The sequence below is a fragment of the Castanea sativa genome, chromosome 9 (assembly GCF_040712315.1).
Source record: "Castanea sativa cultivar Marrone di Chiusa Pesio chromosome 9, ASM4071231v1".
Taxonomy (NCBI): Eukaryota; Viridiplantae; Streptophyta; class Magnoliopsida; order Fagales; family Fagaceae; genus Castanea; species Castanea sativa.
Genome location: NC_134021.1, coordinates 20,220,996 through 20,247,237, shown reverse-complemented (window position 1 = coordinate 20,247,237; position 26,242 = coordinate 20,220,996). Strand labels below are relative to the sequence as shown.

General features: G+C 34.6%; 2 protein-coding genes across 2 annotated transcripts; both read right to left on the bottom strand.

The window, feature by feature from the left end:
- Positions 1–2,856: 2,856 nt before the first annotated feature.
- On the bottom strand, positions 2,857–3,705 carry LOC142608886 (uncharacterized). Its single transcript, XM_075780544.1, has one exon. The coding sequence runs from the start codon at positions 3,703–3,705 to the stop codon at positions 2,857–2,859; it is 849 nt and encodes a 282-aa protein (XP_075636659.1).
- A 9,619-nt stretch (positions 3,706–13,324) lies between these two features.
- LOC142611276 (uncharacterized) lies at positions 13,325–14,031 on the bottom strand. The gene has a single exon (XM_075783355.1). It carries the CDS (start codon positions 13,926–13,928, stop codon positions 13,632–13,634), a length of 297 nt encoding a protein of 98 aa, XP_075639470.1. The 5' UTR covers positions 13,929–14,031; the 3' UTR covers positions 13,325–13,631.
- Positions 14,032–26,242: the final 12,211 nt, after the last annotated feature.

Genomic DNA, 26,242 nt, shown 5'->3' with positions numbered 1-26,242 from the left:
GCAAATGCCTCAGCAGGCTCAGAAATCCTAACATGTGGGGACATGGGCAAAAGATCTAAGGGCTTCCTAGGTTTATATCCATGCACAACCTCAAAAGGACTAGCGCCTATAAACCTGTTAACAGAGCTATTATATGCAAGTTGGGCTGTTGGAAGAATTTAATCCCAATTCCGATTGGCTTCATCCATTAGACACCGATGGAGGCTTCCTAGACTATGATTAACCACCTCAGTTTGACCATTAGTTTAAGGATGAAATGCCGTGGAAAATTTCAATTTGGTGCCTACTAAATGCCACAAGGTCTTCCAAAAATAACTCATGAAGCGAACATCCCTATCAGACACTATGGATTTGGGAAGACAATAAAGTTTGATAGTTTAATCAAAGTAGAGCTTTGCAATCTTAGAAGCATCAGAGGTCTTAGAACATGGTATGAAATGAGCCATCTTAAAGAAGCGATCAATAACTACTAAAATAGAATCATGCTTCCTAAAGGAGCGGGACAAACCTAGCACAAAGTCCATACTCACATCTTGCCATAGGCGATCTGGCACAGGTAAGGCATGTACAAGCCAGTGTTTTACTTGTGATGTTTGGCTAGTTGACATGTACGACACTAACCAACTATTTTGGCAACGCCCCTCTTAAGACCAGGCCAATAGAATTAACGTTCCACTTCCTCAATTGTTTTGTCTCGACCAAAATGACCTGCAAGGCCTCCTGCATGTATCTCCCAAAATAGGAAATCTCTCACTGAAGACCGAGGGATACATAATTTGTTGGCTTTGAACAAATAAACCTCTTGAAGGGTATAATCATCTAGGATTGGCTATGAGGCATTACTTAGGTTAGTGTAGAGCTCCCCAAAATCTGAGCATGACTCATAGTCATCCTTGAGTCGTTCAAACCCAGTAACCTTAACACTCATGACTAATACTCATGACTAATAGCAAAGACACCCTTCGACTTAGTGCATTAGCAGCCTTATTCTCAACTCCCGCCCTATGCTTCACCATAAAGTAGTAGCATTACAGAAATTCAACCCAACTACCATGCCTAAAATTCAGCTTCTTTTGGGAATGGAGATAGGGCAAAGCTTCATGATCAAAGTAGATAACAAATTCTCGGGACAACAGGTAATGGCGCCAATGCCAAAGAGCTCGAATAATGGCATAAAATTCTTTGTCATATGTGGAGTACTTTTGCTTAGCATCATTCAACTTCTCACTAAAATAAGCAATTGGGTGGCGCTCTTGACTAAGTACTCCCCCTATACCAATACCTGAGGCATCACATTCCACTTCAAAAGGCTTGGTAAAATCAGGGAGACGCATGACAGGTGCCTCAGTCATCTTTTGTTTTACCTCATTGAAAGCCTTAGTAGTTGCCTTTGTCCAAATAAACTCCCCTTGTTTCATGCAGTCAATGATGGGGGACATAATGGTACTAAACCCTTTGATGAATTGGCGATAAAAGGAAGCGAGCCCATGAAAGCTTTGAATTTCATGGATATTTTTGGGCTCGGGCCAATCCACAATCGCTTGAACCTTTTAGGGGTTGGCAGAAACTCCCTCATATGTATGAAACCTAGGAAGACGACTTTATTGGTAAAGAAAGAGCACTTCTTGAGGTTACCATATAAACTCTCCTTCCTAAGGGTAGTACAAACTTGAGTTAGGTGGTCTAAGTGTTGCTCCCTAGGCTTACTATAGATGAGAATGTTATCAAAGTACGTAACCAAGAATTTCCCCATAAAAGGCTTGAGCACTTGAGTCATCACTCTCATAAAGGTACTAGGAGCATTGGACAATCCAAAAGGCATGACCATCCACTCATATAAACCATCTTTTATCTTGAAGGCAGTTTTCCATTTATCACCAAGACGAACCCTAATTTGATGATAACCACTTTTCAAGTCTATCTTGGAGAAAATTGTTGCTCCAGCCATCATATCCAACATGTCATCCAACCGAGGGATAGGAAAACAAGATTTCACAATGATCTTGTTGATGGCACGACTATCAACACACATCCTCCAAGTTCCATCTTTCTTTGGAGTTAAGAGTGCAGGGACTGCACAAGGACTCATGCTTTCACAAACAAAACCCTTCCGAAGTAATTCTTCTACTTGCCTTTGCAACTCAGCATGTTTTGTAGGGCTCTCAGGGCACAAAATCTATAGCGTGCTGTATGTCACACATGGGCGGTAAATGATCGAGGAGTTCCTCAGGAAAAATATCCTTAAATTCATGGAGCACTAACTTCACTTCTTCAGGTTGCTCCTCACTGGTCTCTCCATGAAGTTCCCTAGCAACTAAGACAAACACAATGGATTCTTGAACTGCTACCCTTTCAAATGCCTTTGGGCTTATGATGTTCAGGCCTTTCTCCTTGGTGCTTCTGTCTTCTTGCTCATGTCGTTTGGCTTGGGTTTCAAAGGATTGAGCACAATCTTCTTACCTTCAAACATAAATGAGCAAGAATTGGATCGCCCATGAAGAGTGACATCCAAATCATAAAGCTAAGGTCTACCTAAGATAATATGCCCTACATCCATGGGAATTATGTCACACCATATTTCAGCCTTGTAAGTGAGGAATTGAAGTAGGACAACACATCTTTCTTTTATGTCTATAGAGGAAGTATCCACCCAAAAAAATTTATACGGGTTAAGGTGTGGGATTAATTTCAAGCCTAGGCGGGAAACAACGTTAGAGGACACCGCATTAATGCAACTTCCACTATCTATAATAACCTTGCAAGTTTTGTCTCCACACTTAGTGTAAGTTTGGAAGATGGCACTCCTTTGCCAATCATCAGTGTCCCTCTGATCTGCCAAAGCACACCCTACCAAAATCACTTTAGAGTCACCAAAGTCATCCTTGGAATCATCAACCTAGGGAGAGATGGCTCTAATGCACGCGAGGTAGCTAGATCATTTTCACATTCTGCCTCAGCATCTTGAATTGCTTCAACATTTGGATCATACACCAGCTCCTCAACATCTTCTACCTTTTCATCATCCTCTTGAATGACAAGGGTCCTAGAGGGACATCTAGCTACAATATGTCCAACACCATTGCATTTGAAGCATTGGAGGCGAGTGACTAATCTTGAAGGCTCATTGATCACATCTTTTCCCTTGTCCTCTTTTTGTATTGGGATGCTATTGGGGTTGACCTTAGGGGGTAAGGCAAGTCTATATTTGCTACCAAAAGGTTGAGGGTTGGAAGGAACACTCTGGAGCTCAGAACGTCGCCAAAAGATAGATTTGGATGCTAACTCACAATTCCTAGCAAGGTCATATGCTTCTCCTAAGGTAGTGACTCCTCGGGTGGTAATCTCGCCTAGTAGGTTAGCATTTAAACCTTTCTTAAACCTATTGAGTGTGACAACCTCTTCCTTAACTATTCGAATTCGCCTCTTGAATTCCTTGAATTTCTCTCTGTATTCAGTCACAAGAGCAGTGCCTTGTTTTAGGCGATCCCATTCCTCAAGGAGGGAGCTCCTATAAGTTGGAGGAAGATGATTCCTCGAGAGTGTATTCTTCATCTCAAACCAAGCAGTAATAGGGGGCTCACGTCGTCGCCTAAGGGTTTCCTCAAGGTCTTCCCAGAAAAGGTCGGCTCTTCCAAATAACTTCATCCTGCCATACTTCACTTTCTTGTTCTCAGCCCAATGGTAATAGTCAAAGAATTTCTCCATCTAATGTAACCAATCGATGAAAACCCATGAGTCTAGGCAGTCATCAAAGGTGAGCGCTTCTATCTTTTCCTTAAACATCCTATCATCATAATCCCTAGGGCCATTGTAATTATAATGATCATGTTCAAAGTTTGGAGCCCTATTAAAGTAACCGTGGTTATTTTGCCTAAGCATGTTATCTCCTTCATGGTTAATGGTCTCTTTTTAAGATGCTTCAATTCGCCCTACCCTATCTAGTAAAGCATGGACACTTTTTGCTAGGTCGTCTATGGTTTGCTCTAAGGAAGGCCTAAGCTCGGAAGTGGATTGATGTTCAGGGTTTGACATGATGCGATCACTATGTAGATGCATGCAACACTATATTTATCAATGCAATTGAGATTCCCAAAAAACTTCAAATAACCAATTCTTAATATAAAATCAAGGTCAAGCAAAATTACATGTAGAGACTAGATCAAAGAATCAAAGGAATAAATTGCAGTCAAGTAGTGACAGTATTCACAATATTGAGAGATAGCCCAAATAAAGTCAAATTCCAATAAGCTCCACAATTAATAATGAGGATCAGATATCTCAAAGTCCCTTTTTTCTGTTGGCTTTGGCTCTGGCTCTGGCTAATCAAAGGAAACAGATAGCTTTTTTTTTTTTTTTTATTGGATATTGAAAGAAACAGATGGCCAACACAACAACTAGCTAACAAACAAGGTAAACGAAAAAAACTAATGGTGGGGCATGCACATTAAGAAGCTAGAGATGTATTAAAAATGACAAATTAAGGCTACCAATGAAAGAAAGAGGGAACCTGATCCTTGTAACAGAAGCCCACTAGGATGACATGCTCTTGGGCTTGGACTGGTCTGTCACGGGCCTGGAATTTGCTTGGTCAGATTTTTTTTTTTTTTTTGTGAAATACAATAAAAGAAAGAGCTACAACTTAAAACTAAATATGCCAAGTTCAAACATTAAAAACATCGAAACTAGAAACTAGAAGCAAAAGAAACTAAAGAGAGGAGAAGCGGCGGAATCATCGGCTGGAGTTGCTGGAGTCATCGGCGTTCACTGTCGGCAGTGCTCGTTGGTGGAGATCAGAGCTTGCCAGTTAGATCGCGGTGATAGAACCTATAAAGTGTGAAGCGGCATGGCGGTGTTGATGGCAAGTTGGCGTAGGTGGTTCTCGGCGGTGTGATTCCAATACTGGCATCAACGGCTGCTTGTTGACGGTGAGTATTGATTTGTGGTTCCGACAGCTGGTGGCTGATAGGTCATGTGTGGGTTACTTTTTTTTTTGGTGGCTTATGGAATTTGTGATTAAAGGCGGGCACGAATAGGGGTCACTAGCTTGGAAGGGCCCACTAGCTTCTCTGTTGGTTTGGGGATGAAAAACTCATGTGGCCAAAGTGGGTATATGGTATGGATTAGTTTAGGTTCTAGTTTGCAGATCTCATGAGGTAAGAAATTGGGTTGCTATGGTTTGCAAATCTCATAGGGTAAGTATTTGAGTAATGGCATGTTTGGCGGTTGATTTGTTTGCTGATGGTGAATATGGTTGTGGGTTGTCAATCGTGAATATGGGTGGGGATGATCAGGTTGGGCTCTGATACCAAAACTGACGTAGGACAACCACACTATTTCAATGGAACAAATAAACCCTAGGAGTCAGCACCTAAGGGCTGCTTGGAGTCAGCACCAAGCAAAAACTGGAGTCGATACCAGTGTAAAAGAAACACACATTTTTTTATTATTCTAAAAAACTGTCTTACAATAATAATAAAAAAGTGCTTAAATAGCTAACAATAAAATGCATAAGAAACCCTAATTATTAAATGCTCGAGCTTACTTAATCTCAAGCCCAATAACTAACAGGCTCCATCCATAAGGCCACAAGTTGGGCCGTCTTCTTTTTGTTCTTCCTCCCATACATGCGTATAATTAGGGGCTTGTACGTTGTGTCCACACCAAGATGGCACATTATTATAACTAACAGTGAGATAAGTTCATACAATATTTGAAAAAAAAATTTAATAAAAAAAATGAATATATACTTAAAAAATGTACCTCATAACTCGGCTTTGTAATCTCCAGAAATCATTAATAAAGTGGGTCGTTACAACCATAAACCTTCGCCTTTTGTTTTGTGAAGTCCACATATCAGTGGTAATAGCAATTCTACTCCGATTCTTTTCTATTTCATGCATTGATTTCTCCCTTTCATGATCATATATGCTTATAATGTCCTTCTTGATTGTGTTCCTACAAACCATCTTGAACAATAGTTGAAGAGAAGTTGAATATCTTCCAAAGCCAATGTGATCAACAATAGAAAGGGGGTACTCATGCAAGATGATCATACGTGCGAGTTCTTTTCTTGATTCATCTTGATCAAAATGATAAGCATTCACACCTGCCATTGAGTCTAAGTTATGTTGATCCCTCACCAAAATTTTTTGTTTCATATCCCTAATGTCCTTAAACTTTTTCCGAGGACATATTTTTAAGTGGTCATGCAAATGTTTAGTACCATTTTTAGACCCCCCCCCCCCCTACAAGCAATCTCGTAAAATAGTTGCACTCAGCTTTGTCTTTCCCATCAACTTTCCTTTTCTTAAAATGATTCCACACAGCTGATTTCAACCTCCCTCGTTCCTTAGTTATCTCATTGTTAGGTTTGGCTTCGGCATCTTCTGGCCTATCCAACGGAGTTGAACAAGGAGTTGTATTATCTTCATCTACCATCATTGGAGATTGATGGCTGCCAATGGGTATGATAGATGGATTGGAGCTACCATTGTTTTCACTTGAAGTCATTTCTAAAAAAAATTTGTTTATGATAATTTAGTAACTTAGTAATCATAAAAAAGTAATATACATACACCAAAATCTAAGCCAAAAGTCTCCAACACAAACAATGTAGAAGAATGTAAAAGATAAACTTATATCACTTATGAAAAAATTCAAGTAAATTAAACCGTGTGTAATGCTTTTACACATTTCAAGGAAAAATATTGTTGATAGAAAAAGATTGATATAAGTATTTAACCACATTAACAAAGATAAAGTCTTTAAGATTATCAATCAAATAAGTTTTAAAAACTATGACTCTATCACATAGTAAAGAAAAAAATAAGTTGGATATAAAAATATAAATATAACCAAATAGAAGATCTCTCCCTTCCTGTGCAAAATACATAATGAAACAATGTGCAAAAACATGAAACAATGTGGGGCCAAATATATCAACAAACCTACTGCCTACAATAGTCAAATATATGAAACAATGTGCAAAAAAATGTGCAAAAAACATGAAACAAACCTACTGCCTACTGGAAGTCTGGAAGCACTATGTAACGTGACCAGCGTTTTTTCCTTTCAACTTTGCTTCTTCAATAGCTATAAACAAAACTACCAATTTTAGATAGAAAAAAAGAACCAAAATTTAAATTGAAAAAAATTGATTTAAGAAAAATGAGATGAACCTTGAAAAACACGTATGGACTATAGAGAAGAGGGATGGGTTAGAGGTGGCAATAGCAATAGGGTTTTAGAATTAAAAAAAAATTATCTCGTGTCTTGTACTTTTGTGTTTTACTTTAACTATTAGTGATATAGGGTTTACTAAATTTACAATTATAGTCGTTATTAGTGCGGGGTAGGGACGGGGCGAGGCGGGTTAGGGATAAAAATATTAAACCCATCCTCGCCCTGCCCCGGGGTAAGGGGACAAAATATTGCCTCATCCCCGCCCCACCACCTTTGCAAGGCGGGTAAAGCGGGGAGGGACAAAATTGTCATCCTTTCTCTCCTTATTTATTTATTCATGCTGTCAAAATGAGAAATTTTTTTGACAATATACGCAGTATGTGTATGCAATTCACTATGCATAATTTTTCCATCCTTTTTAAAGTTGTAATTGTATGTAGTCTTCATCCACTTCAATTTTCAAGTATTCTTATTTTTATTTTACCTTGCCGTGATAAATTTAAAAGCATATTCAACAAAATAAAGTGGAAATATATTTTGTCTTGTAGTGATAGATTTAAAAGCATTTTTCAACAAAATAGAAGGGAAATATATTTTGTCAAGACCAACAAAAGTAGGAGTTGCAGTTTCTTTTATAGCATACACTTCACAAACAAAGTAGCCAAAATATATTGCTCCTGGATTGTGGTTATATTACCCTAATTGTAAAATCATGGCACCATCAATAATTCGCTTATTTATTCATTAACCCACTGCTTAGAATTTTGACATCCAAATCAAATCTTTCAAACTCTTGAATGACAACTATTCAACGTTAGAGACAGTAAATCTTCATAAAAAGTTTCAAATAATGGCACCAATACCTCGACCTGCCTACCCCTTGCTTTAAATATATCTCAGTAACATCAAAATATATATATACACACACGTACGTATATGGCTATATACAACGCAAGTGGCGGATGGAGCACTGTGATATTATGCCACAATTCTCCATAGAAGAAGGGTGGAATAAAAGAAAATTATATCAGATTAATCTGGAGAAAAAAAATGTACTCATTTTGACCGCACGAATAAATAAATAAATAAGGAGGGAGAAATCAATTGTTGTAATAAATAGGGTGAGAGAAAGAAAAATACCCTTAAATAAATTTTACTGATGTGGTAGTTGACTATTTTAACCATTAGATCTCATAGAAATCAATGGTCTAAAAAAGGTGCAATTTCTTTGAAGTTACACCAGGTGTAACTTTTTTTTTTTTTTAGTAACAACACCAAGTGTAACTTAAACCCATCTTATGCAATTATATATGTAAATCTATGCACACATTTATATGTATTTATTTTCTTGGAAAGTATAATGGAAGGTTTTTAATTGAATTTAACATTTAAACTATGTAACATTATAAGTTTTAAATAAATCTTTTTCTAAGCTATAAGATCATATCAAATTTAATAAAATTTGCTATGCACTATATATTGAATATTTAAAAAATAAACTTTATTACTAATTTGAATTCTAATTTGGACATTTGCATTTTTAACATGATATTTTCACACATTTATTCTAATTATATATATATATATATATATATTAAATTTTTTAACCTCGCGATTAGTTTTTGTTTTTTGCGTAGGACACATTATTTTATTTTGTTTCTCTTCAAGTTTTTAAATCATTTTATGTGATAATTTTTGTTTTAATAAAATTTTAAACCTTATGATTACACCCTATAAATTGGCCATAGTGTAAATTAAATTTTTACCCTTCTTCTAAGTAATTTCAGCCACCTTTTTCGCCAGAATCAGCCAACTCTCTCTCTCTCTCTCTCTCTCTCTCTCTCTCATTCATTTTAGTTGCGAAAATGTTGACTATCTCTAATATGCACGAAAATAAAATAAATTCTAGTGAAGAAAGCAGTAAAAAAAGCTTTTATTTAAAAATAAAATAAATAAAAAAACCTCCAAGAACTCGATAATTTTACACCTCTATCATGAGACATTAAATTATATAAATAATATCAATGCTATTGATATAAATTTTAAGTGGGAGGGGGATTTGAATCAAAAATAAAAATCTCAATTAGGAAATATTAAAACATATGTCATTTAACCTAAAAACCATTGGATTGAAGCACATATTATAAATTTTATAAAACTGGTAACTTGCTACGCTTATGGCCATTTGTTTATTTTTTATGTGCGTAGCACTTGCATGCAATTGGTTGCATGCTAAACAATACAAGAGATGACCTATTTCTCTTAATCTTTCTTCTTCTTCTTCTTCTTCTTTTTTTTTTTTTTTTTTAAAACACATACACACACATTTACAAGAGAAGGGGGATAAGATAAGGGAATATACTCACACAAGGAAAATTTATAATATTAATGTGTTCTTTCTATTACGGTCCGTCACAATTTTTCTATTAACCTATCTAAAAATGATGTCATTTTTTAAATCCAAAATGACATTGTTTATGGATGGATTAATTAACAACATGATTCCAAGATGTTGACAAGAAAAAACATATTTTCATTGTTGTAACATATGAGGGTATAAATAAATTATATGTTTTGATAGTCAATGAAAGGATTTGAAAGAGATCACAAATTTGATGGGTATAAGTTTATTTTAACCTTAAGATTTTTAGCAAAACTGTTATTATGTGTTATACTGGCATGCTTGATCATACATATTTTCTTACCGTCCAAATTTATAAAATAAAGATGATTGAGACAATGACAATTGGTACATTACACTTTTGTATCACATTTCTTTTACTTTTACAAGCCCATAACTCATGGAGAAAGGGTGTTTTCCATTCACTTTAACAATGAAAAAAGAGTTAAACTCAAGGTAAAGATTTGATGTTCATAAATCTAGAGAAAAACATAATTTTACGACATTTTAAATTAATTATTATTCATTATTTTAAAGAATATCCTAATCCTAAAGGGAACTGGGAGGAATTGGTCCATATTGAAGCCTATTGGACCACGTTTGGGCCTTGAACCTAAAAGGAACGGTCCGTTGTTTGTCGGAAATTTTGGTGGGACCCACATTAGTGTTGCAATTCTAGTCATTTTCAAAAGCATGTACCAATTGAAGAGACTGATGCACCTGTGGGACCCATTTTCAAAATGAACCTTTTTTTTTGCCCTTATAGAAGAAATTGACTGATAATCTTGTTCCCTATAGCTAGCTTGACCACCTTTTTTTTTAGATCGATTAAAAATATTTACTAATACGTTGATTCGGACAGTTCAAGCCTAACCCCAAAAGATGCGTTCAGGAAATTTTTTCAACGTGATCACGAAGAAACTTAAATTAAATAAAATTTAATTAAAAAATAAATTTATATATTGATAACAACAAAAAATAAATGCAAAAAATAACACTCAAATATATAAAGTCTTTCAATTTTCTTCTATGATTTTTTTTTAAAATTTTGAAATCGTTGTATGATAATCTAATTATCAATGCTGCAAGGTATTTTTTTTTCAAAAATTTAGTTAAATAAAAATTTTCTTGAATTTTTCTTTTTGTTTGTAAAGGCTCGATATATTGTTAAGAGGAACAAAGTTTAAGGATAAAATTTAACTACAACTTTAATTGTAGCCTAAGATTACAAATTTCACTAAACAAATTAACATAGCTACATATTTTGAAAATCTAACATTTGAATTGTATGTTCGTTATGTTCTTAAAACACATATCAAATTTCATGTCAATTGGATGTTATTTACTATTTGATCCATAAATTCATTTTTGTGTATAATTTTAGACTACAAAAATTTAAAATTCAAACATTTGATTGATGACATAAACTATTGATCTTTAATCTTCTTGAAGTTTTGCAAGCATGGAAGATATAATTAAAAAATGTAATCTATTGTGGATTTATCAAAATTCATATTTAATATAAAAAAAATATTGAGTAGAATTGTAACTTTAAACTACAATCAAATTAATTTGTTGCTAAATTTTGTCCAAAGTTTAATTATATTGGGTTTTAAAAAATTTAGTGTGGTCACACTTTTTTTAAGAGTAAAAAATCATAAAATCATAAAAATTTTAAATTTTATATAAAATAATGATTTTTTTTTTCTAGGTCAGGGTGGTCCTGTGACCACCCTGGCTCTAATGTGAAGCCGCCAATGACAAGAAATGAGAGAAAATGAGAGAATAGGTTTTAGAGTTATTTGATAAGGAGCGAAAAGAGAAATGATTTTTGGTAGGGTCCAAAAATTTTATCCTTGAAACTACCAAAAATCACTCCCTCGAATTTGGAGAGAAAATAAAACTTTAATAGAAAGCACAATTTTGCCACCTTTACTTTTTGAGTTCCAAACTTTTTTTTTTTTTTTTTAATTCCTTCTACTTTTGTCCTCTCTTTGCTACTATCCTTCTATAATTAACTTTAATAATTCTTTATCCGAAATCCACGTGAGCAAATTATCAACGTTTGTTTGTTTTTATTTTTTGTTTTTTAAGAAACAATTCCAATGTTCTTCACAATTAATTTGGAATTATTTTCTTTATATTTTAATTAATCACATTTTTTGTATATAAAAATAGATAGAGAGAAATAATTTAAATAAAAGTAATAATTATATTGTGTCACTTTCATAATGTGCCTAATTATTTATTATATGCTATGTAATTGAAGCATAAGAGTAAATTCATTAAAACTGTTTTTTCCACCCTCCTACTTTTCTTCTCAACTAAACAAAAGAATTTTTTATCTCCCCACTTTTTTAGTCCTCTAACTAAACACACTGAGGTGGCGTTTGGTATGGGGTAATGTTTTAGGATTCCCAGGAATGTTTAAAAATTCTCATGTTTGGTTGCAAATTACGCTAGGGAATCAGATGCCAGGGGAATCCTTAAACCCCTCTCAGTAGGAATGTGGATTCCCTTTAAAACAGGTGGGAATCCAGATTCCCAAACTTAAAAGAAATTGTATTTTTTAGAAATTGACAATTTTAACCCTTTTTCCTTATCATTTAAGCAATTAAGATAAACTATAAAACAAATTATCAATATCTTCTCTCTTGTCTCTATCTTTTCCCGCTAAAACAACATAAACAGGATAAATAACTCTGCTAATAGTTATTTTTGTATTATTCTTGTCATTTTGAAATGTTAGATCACAGTTTTAATGAATGTGTTGCTAATTGATAGTTTATATAATATTTTTTATCTATCTATTTAGAGTAAGATATTTTTTTAAAGGACTAATTAATAGTTTATATATATTTTTTCATTATTTATTTAAAGGAAGTTTTTTTTTTAATGGGCTTGGTACTTTACATTCAAATCTAAGGACAAAATGGGAAAAACAAATAATTCATTTAAGATTCCTGGGAATACACCAAACATTATCATCTCACATTCCTAGGAATCTCCCAATGAAACCAAACATAGGAAAGCTACATTCCTGGGAATCTAGATGCCAGGAGTAATGTGGATTCCCCGTACCAAACGCCACATCAGGAAAACTAAAAAAATTTTCTATCCCCAAACCTTTTCAATCCATCCCCATTTTCTATCCTTCAAATTTTCCACCCCTCTAATTAACCAAATGAAACCTAAGCACGCACTTAGTGCCTGAAGTTTGGAGAGGTACTAATTCGCCTGATATCTACAACTTCAACATGCAGAGAGATGGCCCCCAACTCCCAAGCGCACACTTAGTGCTTAGTGAGGTACCTACATACCTTGATATATACAACATTAGGTTGTAGAGAGATGACACTTAGTGCTTAGGGAGGTACAAACCCGGCTTGATATCTACAACATTGGCTTGTAGAGAAATGTTGAGAACTTTTTTATAATTATTATTATTGTTGTTGTTGTTGTTGTGCTGAAAATATGGTTGGACATTACAATTTGCAAATAAGGGCAGCAATATTGGACCATCTATGATCTGAAACTTAGAACTGGTCCCACTACAAAACAAAAAATCTTTTTCTGGTTATTAAAATGTTTTTGGCCCACTCTTGGATCTCCTTAGTCCTTACCATGTTTTTCTATTAAAATAAATAAATAAAATAAAAATCTTGACAATTAAGAAATAGAAGAGGGTAACAAGAAAACGTCAGCCATAGACAAAGGGGTTAATGAAAGAGAAACACAACAAGAACAAAAGCAACTGCTACATTGAATTTACAGTTAATTAAGGATATGGCCCTTGTTGCCATTCCACATCACAATCCACAACAACACATCTCCACAAACCTGACTTTCACCCTTCACAAATTCACACTATAACAATAACACAAAGCAAAAGCGTAGGGTCCCTTCGGTTTTTCCACACGCTTATGCATTACATTACAGCCTTAAAAGAAATTAAGAAACAAACAACGAAAAGATTCAACTTTCAACCATTACTAAAAACATGTTCCTTGCCTTAATCTTTGTCTTCAGACACATGGTGATATTCATTTCATGCTGCCACTCGACGAGGAGTCAAACAACAAAGTGAGGATTTAACCCCAGACGCCACAATTACTTGGGCCTTAGTAGAAACAGCCATGGAAGATGGTGAAGAAGTAGAAGAAAACCCATACTCAGAACAAAAAAGCTGTACATCTGAGGTCTGGAATCGACCTGAATCACCAGGGAGTCTCATATAGGAAGCTGAGGGTGACTCATTGAACCATGACCCAAGTGAGAAATGGCCTTGATTTCCATTCTTGTGTTGCATTATGGCCCTGTATACAAATGGAATAAGACCTTCCATTTTTGGTTTTTGGTTTTGTGAGTGAGAGAGAGAGAGAGAGAGAGAGAGGTAGAGGTTTTATGATTAGGTTAGTTAGAAGTGAATTGAAGAAGAAGGGATTGTAAGGACTGGCTTAAAAATAGACGAGAGGGGTTGATGACGTGGAGTAATGGATTGGAGTCCAGCTCTTCACGCTAAGCCCATAGAGACTTTAACGCAAAACCGCACGAAGACCTCGATTTCGAAAGCTATACACAATGAAAGCTCTATCCAAACTACAACCCCAGCTAGTAGTCTTTACGTCTTACCAAATCTCACTCTAATCTCTTTGTTTATTTCATTATTTTTTATATTGTTTATTAGGTTTGGTTCTAGGGTCTTTTTTAACTTTTTCAACAAGATTGGTCGACTTTGATTTATTTTATTTATTTTGTTTATTTAATTTCTCGTTCCTAAACTAATGACCATTCATTCAATAACTTGTTGGTTTCATTGATCGTCACATTTTTTATATGTTGTTTGTTTTAGTTATGAAATAAATTATTAATGTAACTTTAACACGAGTGATATAAAAATCTAATCATGCTTGGCCAATTGTCTACGCAAATGATAGCATGATTGTGATCAGATGTGAAAGATTCATCAAGTTGGTAATTTAAATTATTTAATTTCCCCCAACAAACACTGTGGAACCTAGTGGTGTTATCTCTACTTGGCTGCTAGTATTAATTTGTCAAAGAACCCTTTGCTATTAGTATTAATTACTTACTACATTAGTAATTTGTAAAAAAGTTTGTATCTTTAGTATTATTCTACTAGCCTCTGAGCACAAGCTCTCGTGAGTACTCATTGGCTCTTCTATTTTTTTTTATAAAAGTTAATAATTTGCATTTATTATAATTTAGAAATATATAATTTTTATTTTTCAAAAAAATAAATATGATAAACTTTAGAGATAAACAGTAACTGTAATTTCTTTTTTGAACGTGAATGGAAAAAAAAATTTTAATTTTAGGAGTTATCTTTTTGAATATAAAATGAAATTTTTTATTTAACATTTATGACCCTATTTTTAAATGAAGTTACCATTCATTAATAAGGGTATTTTTGAACTACAAAAAAATCCAGTTAAAAAGGAAAATTCTCTTATATATAGTATAGATAGATTAACAGTTGTCCACCATTAATTTTCCTGAAATACGTTTCTTTTCTTTTTAAATTTACTAATTATAGGTTGTCCAACTTTTATGACCATATGGAAAACCAGCTACATGTATTTGAATTTTGAAGGTATAAATGGTGCTTAAGATCTACAGGACTTTGATTCGGATAAACTGGTAAACCCACGAATTTGTCGGGAATTGACCAATGATCAAATGATCGATAAGGCACTTAGCAGCTTCCTCTTTTAATTTTTTTTTAATGTCTAAATCTTATCTTTATCGTTGATTTTTACAAATCGGGAAAAAGAAATTGACTACGAAAAATTCCACAGATTAGGAATGAAACCGCCCCTAAAAAAAATAAATAAATAAAAAAGATAGCATGCAAATCAAGCAAAGCAAGGAATGTTTAAATTGAAATTCTCTATCATAATAGTCAACGATATTCATCAAATCAACTTGCCAAACTTTAACTAGTCTACCACAGAGCAAATATATATGCGACTAGTCTCGAGTCTCAACCGCGTGCCCAATTTTTATACTCCTAAACCGTTAATACTAGCTGCTAAGATTTATAATTTTATTTTATCTAATTAAAAAATAGACCAAGAAAAATAAAAATAAAATTAAAAAAGAAGGCCGTTGACAATGCAAAATTGCAAATGGGGTTTGCTTGCTTCGTCACAAATACCGACTCCATTGTCTCAATCCTAGATGAAGTCATTGTTTGCATCATCGTATCATCATACGGCTAAAAATTGATCTTCTTGTACTTTTCATTCTCCACTAGAAATTTTAGCTTCAAAGCTGAAATCAAAGACTCTCCCAAGCAAAAGGAAACTGCGTGCGCTAAGTTTACGTGGGGGTGTTAGGTAAAGAGAGCTTAAGAGAGAGATCATCAAGCTAGTGTCACACACTTTCAAGGGTCTAACTTCAAATAATTTTTCCTTTTGATTCAGAAGCAAACCAAACAATTTAAAAGAGACATCAACTTGAATACAAAACCATTTCAGGCGCTATCATGGCTAAGGTGTTACATCCCCATTCATCCAAAAAAGAAAGATGTTTATGTCTAGCCCTCTCAATCTTTTTACAATCTTTGTGGTGGGGGCCAAATTAATGTTATTCTGTTTGCATCTTCCATTCGGCACTAGCATTAATTTAACTCAACATTATCCTATAAACTAGTGTGCAAAATCTAATCAACCTGTACAATTTCATTTTCAAGAGTTTTAGCTACTATAGTGTATAGTCTTGGATGAACAAAGTTTGGCTAGATTTTCACCTAATATCTTTTTATTGAATGTCAATTTTGTTAAATTTACTATTAAATCATATGCTCTTCTTAAATCCTTCATGTTTATAAAATTTTCAAAAGATAAAAAAAATCAATAGCTATGTTATCAATCAAATGTATAAATTTTTCACCTTTTTGTAGTTTAAAATTATACATAAAAAATAAATTTATAGATTGAAAAGTAAATTGCATGTAATGGCACAAAATTTAATATATGTGTTAAGAACATAAAAATTATACAATTCAGCTATTATATTTTTAAAATATGTAGTTAAGTTATTTATTTTTTTAGTGAGAGTTGTAGCCATAGCCAAACTTTCCCCTTTTTGAATGGAAGAAATAATAAGTGTGTATTTGGTATAATTTATTTTATTGGTTTATTTTACTTAAAAAATAACTTAGATAATTATATGGTTTTATCTTATTTTATACCCTAAAAAAATAAACTAGCTGATAAAATATACCAAATAAAAGCTAAGTTAAAATGTTTGATAAATTGGATTTCGCATATATTGTGTAACAAGTATAAATTTTGTTCATCATCGCACATCATTAGTGTAATAGTCATTTCACAAGTATATGTACTTGTGGGATATGAAGAGTAAGGGCTGGAGTTCAAGTTTCTAAGAGAAAATTTCATACACATATACACTTAAATTAGATTAGAGTAGAATTCTATTATATATATATATATATAAAATTGTGTTCAGGCCTTCAGGGCAGAAGCGTCCAAATCTGCCTGCCTGTTTCAGATGTATATAGTTTTAGTGGTTTAGTACTATTAAACAAAACATAAACTTTATCAAATCAGATGCTATACCAAAAAAAAAAGAATGCACCTTATAACATAGAAATATAGAATGGTCATTTTAGGACTTAAATTACTAATATATCTAGCACTCTATTGGTGCTGGAACTTCAAACCAGATTTGCAAACGGTGTGGCGTGTGTATTAATTTCTATCAAAATTTGGTTGTTTTAAATATGAAAAATCTTTCAAATGGCTGTGACATTGTGGGGGAAAAAAAAGGTAACTTTCTGGAAATGGAAAAGCCTTACCAAAAACTCAGTGTGTTTTATTATTATTATTATTTTTTATGTATCAGAATAATACTGGCGACAAATTTCAATGAAAAGAATGACTAGTACCGAAGTCATTTTTTATTTTACGGAACGGAACTTCTCTTAAAGGGTTTTGTCTTGTTATATTAATTTTGTTGTTTTTTGCTATTCTACTCTAACAAGAAAGTAATAATCATTCTTGACCAAATGACTAGTGTGGCTGTGGCAATGAAGGTGCAGAGTATAAGGCCATTTTGTGCTTTTTTTATATTGGGCTTATAATGATTGATGACCTCGCTTATGCCGCCCATCTGAAAGGAACAGAATATAATGAAATTAAATTCATAAATATTAATATATTTAGAATCAAAGTAAAAATATAGAAAAAAAATTAAATTAAATATGCAATGATAGCTTTTGTCTTTTGCCATGTAATATTAGGAAATAGTAATTGATATATAATTATTAATTTCTTATTGACCCACTTGTACCTGTCCAGAGACAACCAAGATGGAAACGAGTGATATCAATCCTAAGTTGAGTTTGTACTGGTTAATTGTTTCAATTCGATTTCAGACAGGTACAGGTACAACTTTTCTATATTGGAGTTATTATCATTGTTGTTATTTTGTGTGTCTCGTTGATTCACTGTTACGGTGTTACCTGCTCGTACATTTCGATTGGTTGGATAATAACACCTCACATGAACAGTTTGTATCTATCCAACTAGAAAACAAATTAATAAACTACAAATTTAACAGGTAGTACAAATGTGACATCTCTCTTATCTATACTACTATTTTAAAGAGTTTCTCCGGTTTGGATTTGATTTTTTTTTTTTTTCCAAAATACTCCTACACCTTTATGTTTAAGTAGAGTCAAAACTAAAGAATAGTCTGGTAAAAAGACATGTCTAACTTGTATTAAAATATTGCTTACAAAATAGAAACACTCTTCCACTTACCTATTTCTTCAAAGCAACTATAAATTTTTTTTTTTAAATTGAAAAACAAGTTATACAACCCAGCAACATTGTTTCTTTTTTTCTTATAAAAAAACACTCCACGCTTATCCAAAAACAAAACTAAATATAAAAAACAAAAAACTAAATAATTCTAAAAAACTAACTAAATAGATATATATGCACTTTTTTTTATAAATAGATACACTTTTAACTCCCACTAAAATGTTGCCTACAAAACAAGACTACTCTTCTAATGATTTTTAAATTGCTTTATTCATTTATAAAAAAAAATATTAAAATTAAAACAAACACACTTTTCTATGTGAAAACACATCTGCCATATTGAAAAAAAAAAAAAAATGTTGCCTACAAAACAACATTTTGTTTTTTTATGTAAAATGTTGCCTACAAAACAAGACTACTCTTCTAATGATTTTTAAATTGCTTTATCCATTTATAAAAAAAAATATTAAAATTAAAACAAACACACTTTTCTATGTGAAAACACATCTGCCATATTGAAAAAAAAAAAAAAAAAAAACAAACAAACAAACAATTGTACACCCACATTTAAATCTCCCCATTATCATTAAGCAGTTATAATGTTATCAAATTACTTCTCATCTCTTCCATAGAAAAAAAAATTTTAATTCCCATCTCCATCCTCAAGTCCCTACTCTTTATACTAAGAGAAACAAATATTTTTGCATTTTAGTAATAGGTGACTATGTGCCAGAGGAAGCCACTCAAAAAGGTATCCACTCATCATTTTCTTTCCGTTCATGTTAGATAATTTAAGCTTTTATGTTTTTGGAACCTCTATTGCCAAATTCTATTTAATACCACTGTTCTATAACTTCATTTTCAAAACCTTGAGACTTCCATAGCAGATGTGTTATGTAACTACAATTTCGGTTAGTTTGTCTATTCTAATTTTTATTTTTATTTTTATCTTACATAAATATTTATACTTGATATATATGTGTTTTTTGTGGTAATTTCTATTTTTCTTGATCAAGGTTAGTAAAGTGTTTATAAATAATAAAAAACGTTGGTAAAGTGTTACGGTCACTGCATAAATAGATACATGAAAAAGAAACTCTACTCATAAAAACAAAAGATCTTTTCTAATTGTTCTTGCTCAAACAAAAAAGGCTTTTCCATCTCAACAGGTATGTCTTCTTTTTTTTAAAAAAACAGGTATGTTAATGTGCATAATTCTTTTCTTTTTCTTTTTTTAATTGTTAACGTACACTCATATGTGGGCTTGGCCCATTTAGATCACTTACTTGTACTGCACACTGTACTACTTGTACTGCACACTGTACTACTTGTACTGCACTCATATTTACTTGTACAACACTCATATGCCTCCTATATAAAGGCACTAATGTATATTATTTCATTTGAGAAATACAATACTATTCAATTCAGTATTTCTAACATGGTATCAGAGCCACTGCTCTGACCTTTTCTTAGCAGTCTTGTCTTTATTGGTGTAACTCCGTTCTCAATATTGCTTCCGCTGTCACGACAACTGCCGCAGCCTTTCGCCGTTGAACCTTCGAGTCTTCCAGACATCGTCCTCAGGTTCCGGACCTGCAGCAGTCGCCGTTGAGGAGCCCGAACACTGCAAAGACCACTGCCTTTTTCGGCACCGCCGTGAATATTGCTCCGAAAAATTTTTCGAAGGTACCACGAAGATCGTCTTGCTCCGATCTATCTTTTCGTGAAAACCTCACAGTCATCGGAGTCTCCACGCGCCCTCACGCGTCGCCAGAAGTTTCTGCACTTCAGTTCACGCGCCCACGCGCCGAACCAAGCTGCCACGCGCTGCCACGCGCTGCTCACGCGCCTCCACGCGCCATACTGATCCTGCTGACGTCAGCCATAGCCACGTCATCTGCCACGTCAGCAAGCCACGTCAGCTACCGTTGACTTTGACCGTTGACTGTTGACTTTGACCGTTGACCGTTGACTTTCTGGAGTTGACTTTTTGCAGTCCAGGTTCTCCTTACTCAGTTTTTCACGTAGATTTCATTTTTGCAGTCTGTTTTTGCATATTGTGTCTCTAAATGGATAAAAAGGATGCTTTTCTTCCTCGCCCCATCAATACTGTATTGGAGGGGACTAGGAATTACTTATCTTGGTCTCAAGCTATGCGCAGTTTCCTTAAGGGTCGCATGCTCTGGCATTATTGCACTGGTGCAATCACTATTCCTGTGAAGGGGGCAAGTGAAGAAGATGCTGCTTTTCTCAATCGCATGATTGAATGGGATAGTCACAATCACATGATCCTCACATGGATTCGAAATACTTCCATTCCCTCCATCTCCAATTTGCTGGGCAGCTTTGATGATGCAAAATCAGCATGGGATATGTTGGCCAAAAGATACTCTACCACTCACGGATCCATGAAATATCAATTAGTGGTTGAATTGCATCAACTCAGGCAAGAACCGGGGCAGTCCATCAATGACTACTATGATCAGCTTCGCTTCATTTGGGACCAAATTGACCTTTCTGATCCAACTTGGGCATGCTCAAAAGATGCCCAACAATATGCTGCTATTAAAGATGAATTTCGTCTCTATGAGTTCCTGATGTCACTCCACAAGGACTATGAGCCCATTCGAGGTCAGCTTCTGAATCGTTGTCCTCCTCCATCTCTAGATACTGCTGTGAATGAGTTAGTCAAAGAAGAAGCTCGCCTTGCAACTCTTCGAGCCCAGGATAAGTTTAATGTTCTGGCCCTTACTCCTTCCATAGAGCAACCTCAGCACCCAGGCGATTCTTCTGGCTCCAACAATCGTCGCAGACAGACCAATAAAAAGTTCTGCAATTATTGCAAGCGCCCTGGCCACACTATTGAGACTTGTTACCGTCGCAACAAATCTACTGCTGCAGTTGCTAACACTGAGTCTACTCCGCCAATGCCTCCCATTTCAGCTGAGTCCCAGTCTTCTGGATCCACTATCAACCTCTCACCCCAGAATCACTATTATTAAAAGGTAAAGCTGGCTGTTTTCCTAACTGGCATGAAGTACAATCAAAATTGTCTTTGGACACAGAACCTATGAAATCTCGTTCTGAAATTTTGCCAATATACAGTAACTTTGCAAAAATGGTTGAAACCCAATTCTCCAAAAGAATTAAAATATTTCGTTCTGATAATGCTCTTGAATACACTCAATATGCTTTTCAAGCTCTGTTACAATCCTATGGCACTGTACATCATCTAACTTGTCCAGGTACCTCTCAGCAAAATGGTCGAGCTGAACGTAAACTTCGTCATATTCTTGACACTGTTCGTACTCTTCTTCTTTCTGCCAAGGTTCCTCCTCCATTCTAGGGTGAAGCTGCTCTTCATGTTGTTCATACCATTAACAGCATTCCAAGTACTGTCATCCATAATCAAACTCCGTATGAGCACCTCTTTGGGTCACCCCCTGACTATCATCACCTTCGCTCTTTTGGATCTGCTTGTTTCGTTCTTCTTCAGTCTCATGAGCACAACAAACTTGAGCCTCGATCTAGACTTTGCTGTTTCCTTGGTTATGGCGAAACACAAAAAGGGTATCGCTGTTATGATCCTGTCTTTCATCGCCTTCGTGTTTCTCGTAATGTTGTCTTCTGGGAACACCGCTTGTTTGTTGAACTCTCTCATTTTCGTTCTTCTCTCACTACCTCATTTGTACTTGAAGTTTTTCCAGAGGAGTCTCATGTTCCTTCTCCAACTCCAATTGATCCTCCTTTAGACTTTTCTATACAAACACCCGATCCTTTTAATGTCTCTTCTGGCCAGGTCGAAGATGAGCAGATTGATGACGAGCTATCCCAACTCGAGCCTGGGTCCCCCGCTCCTGCTCCGCCTGAAGATCCTCCACAAGACATTCCACCTCGTCACTCAACCCGGGTAAGATCCATTCCTACACATTTACTTGATTACCATTGTTACACTGCACTTGCTACACTCCACGAGCCTCAAACCTATCGTGAGGCCTCCACTGACCCTTTATGGCAGGTTGCAATGAAAGAGGAAATTGATGCATTAACCAAAAACCATACTTGGGACTTAGTTCCTCTCCCTCCTGGACAGTCTGTGGTTGGTTGTAAGTGGATCTACAAGATTAAGACTCGCTCAGATGGGTCCGTTGAGCGCTATAAGGCTCGCCTTGTTGCAAAAGGTTTTACACAGGAGTATGGGATTGATTATGAAGAGACCTTTGCACCAGTTGCCCGCATCTCATCTGTTCGCGCCCTCCTGGCTGTTGCTGCTGCTAGAAAATGGGATCTTTTTAAGATGGATGTTAAAAATGCATTCCTTAATGGGGACTTGAGTGAAGAAGTTTACATGCAACCTCCTCCAGGTCTCTCCATTGACTCCAACAAGGTTTGCCGCCTTCGCCGAGCATTGTATGGTCTTAAACAAGCTCCTCGAGCCTGGTTTGCAAAATTTAGCTCTACTATTTCTCGCTTGGGTTACACTGCCAGTCCTTATGATGCTGCTTTATTTCTTCGTCGTACTGATAAAGGCACCATTCTACTTCTCCTCTATGTGGATGATATGATCATAACTGGTGATGACCTTAGTGGCATACAAGAACTCAAGGATTTTCTTAGTCAGCAGTTTGAGATGAAAGATCTTGGACATCTTAGCTATTTCTTGGGGCTTGAAATCACTCGTTCCTCAGATGGTCTTTATATTACTCAAGCCAAGTATGCTTCTGATCTTTTGTCTCGTGCTGGACTTAGTGACAGCAAAACTGTTGACACTCCAGTTGAGCTTAATGCGCATCTGACTCCCTCGGGGGGGGAAACCATTGTCTAATCCTTCTCTTTACAGACAATTAGTTGGCAGCCTAGTTTATCTCACAGTTACTCGTCTAGACATTTCTTATGCTGTTCATCAGGTCAGCCAGTATTTGTCTGCTCCACGGTCGACTCACTATGCTGCTGTTCTGCGCATTCTTCGTTACCTGAAGGGCACTCTCTTCCATGGCCTTTTCTACTCAGCTCAATCTCCTCTTGTACTTCGTGCATTCTCTGATGCTGATTGGGCAGGAGATCCCACTGATCGTAGGTCCACCACTGGCTATTGTTTTCTACTTGGCTCTTCCTTGATTTCTTGGCAAAGTAAGAAACAAACCTTTGTGGCCTGCTCCAGTACTGAAGCATAATATCGTGCTCTTGCTGATACCACATCTGAGCTTCTTTGGTTACGATGGCTTCTTACAGACTTAGGTGTGTCTACATCCTCTGCTACACCTCTTTATTGTGATAATCAGAGTGCCATTCACATTGCTCATAATGATGTCTTCCATGAACGGACTAAACATATTGAGATTGATTGTCATTTTATCCGTTATCATCTTGTTCATGGTGCTCTCAAGCTCTTCTCTGTCTCCTCCAAAGATCAACTTGCAGACATCTTCACCAAGTCCCATCCTAAGGGACGCCTTCGTGATTTGGTTGACAACCTCAAGTTGGTCTCACATCCACCTTGAGTTTGAGGGGGGCTGTTAACGTACACTCATATGTGGGCTTGGCCCATTTAGATCACTTACTTGTACTGCACACTGTACTACTTGTACTGCACACTGTACTACTTGTACTGCACTCATATTTACTTGTACAGCACTCATATGCCTCCTATATAAAGGCACTAATGTATATTATTTCATTTGAGAAATACAATACTATTCAATTCAGTATTTCTAACATTAATAAAGAAATAAATAGTCTTCTAACACTTTTTTTTTATCACAGTCACCGACAATTTGTCTATTGATGAGGATTATGCAATTTATAGTTGGTTTTTGTTGAATTTGGGTAGGTTACTTTTGCTGTTCCTTATTCTAATTATATGAACTTTGAAGTACTTTTCTTTATTTCCATATTTCCCTATCATTATTTTATTTTATTTTATTTTATTTTTGTATGATATGCGTTTGTGGGTTAAAACTTTCTCATTACCTTAAAAAAATGGAATACTCATTGCTTTTCTTCGATTACAAAATGGAATATTCATTGCTTTTCTTTGATTACAATATTATAGTACGTACATAGAACTTTTTTTTTTTAAATTGATTACAATATTACAGTACGTAAACCTTTTTTTTTACTTTTGTGTAATTTGGGAATAGTCATTGCTTTTCTTTGATTACAATATTATAGTACGTAGAACTTTGGAGGATATTCTCTCCGTGTCTTAGTTTGTTTTTTTAATAAAAGTCTACTTTGTATAAAAATAAAATAAAAAAACTTTGCAATTTGGATAAGTATAAAACTGGGTTACTCTACTATTAACCAAAAAAGATGAACATAATTATACTGCAATCTTAACCAATGAAAAAATAGTATTAAACTTGACAAATTGTGCAATTTGGATAAGATTGCAATATAATTAATAAGTTAAACAGTAATTTTTTTTTAGGTGCATTAAACTTGATGAACTATGCAATTTGGATAAGATTGCAATATAATTAATACATCAATTGATTACTTAGAGAAAGTAGTTATATTTAATCCTTACTCTCTATTTTTTTGTCTTTTTTTAGGGTGACATATCAACAATTTTGTTGAATTGCATAATGGGCACATTAGATGAGTTTGAGTGAGACACTTTACAAAATTATCATAGAATTCAAAACTCACATAAAGTGGTAGTCGTCTATCAAGTGGTTGTTAAAAAAAAAAAAATTGTATATAAGAAAAAAAAATTCCTATCTATGCCTATATTTATCAAATTGTGTAATTCTATGTTGGATCCAATTTTTTTTTTTTTGGGAAAATTAATGTACATATCATTAATTGAAACTCCTACAGTTTTGCTTTATTTTTCTCAATCACATCTCTTCCCTATGAAATTAATTAATTATCCATAACAATTGTCGTGCCTTTCACTCCAACTTCTTCTTTTTTTCAAGAAAATACAATTTTAAAATACATTTTAAAATTTTAAATGATACTAGCCTCTGAGCACACGCTCACAGCCATGCTCCAAGGCTTTTTTATTTTAAGGTTAATAATTTGAATCTATTATAATTTGGAATTACTACTGTAGATATCAAGATTTTATGATGTATTCACAACCGTCCAGTTGTTCATGATAAAATATTTGTGATCAAATTAATCTCCAATTGATGATGTGGACAACCATCGAATGAAATCAAGCCATGTGGCAACATCAAATGAAGAAAGCCATATGGCAATGTTAGAAGAAAAGACCTATATGGAAAGTTCTTATTAAATGATAGACCAAATTAAATTCATAATTAACTCTCAATAAATGCTGAGAGAAAATTCCTGAATTAAATTCTATTGAGTTGCCTATAAAGAGAGGCTTTTAATATGAGAAAAAGGGATAGACACTTAGAGAGAAAACCCTGCTAACACTCTACCAAATAGAGAATCATCTCTAAGTCCATAAGGATTCTATTGTTCATCAAGGTTTATTCCTAATTCTTCAAATCAAAGTGGGGATTCTACTTTTATCCAGTTCGAGATTAAGCCAACGGCCTTCACATCAAATCAAATATGTTCAACTATTCATTCAACTTGAAGCACGATTCAAGATCAAGCTTCATCGCCCCTTTGGATCGTAAAGTTTCTTGGAGATCAAATCAAAGGAATTTATTGTACTCTTTCATTGTAAAGATTCATACAGAGGATTGTACTCACATATACACAAATCAATACAAATTGATTATTTGTTACACTATTTCGTGACCGTGTGATTTATCTTTTACGAAAATTGTGTGTACAAATTTCTGGCACGCCCGGTGGGACCACTCTACCTCTCATATATTTCTCCATCCTAGAAATCTTCAAATCTCCAATCCACCAA

What these genes read in the sequence shown, in the direction of transcription:
- LOC142608886 (XM_075780544.1), bottom strand. Translation starts at nt 3,705, where the DNA reads ATGGAGAAATTCTTTGACTATTACCATTGGGCTGAGAACAAGAAAGTG.
- LOC142611276 (XM_075783355.1), bottom strand. Translation starts at nt 13,928, where the DNA reads ATGGAAGGTCTTATTCCATTTGTATACAGGGCCATAATGCAACACAAG.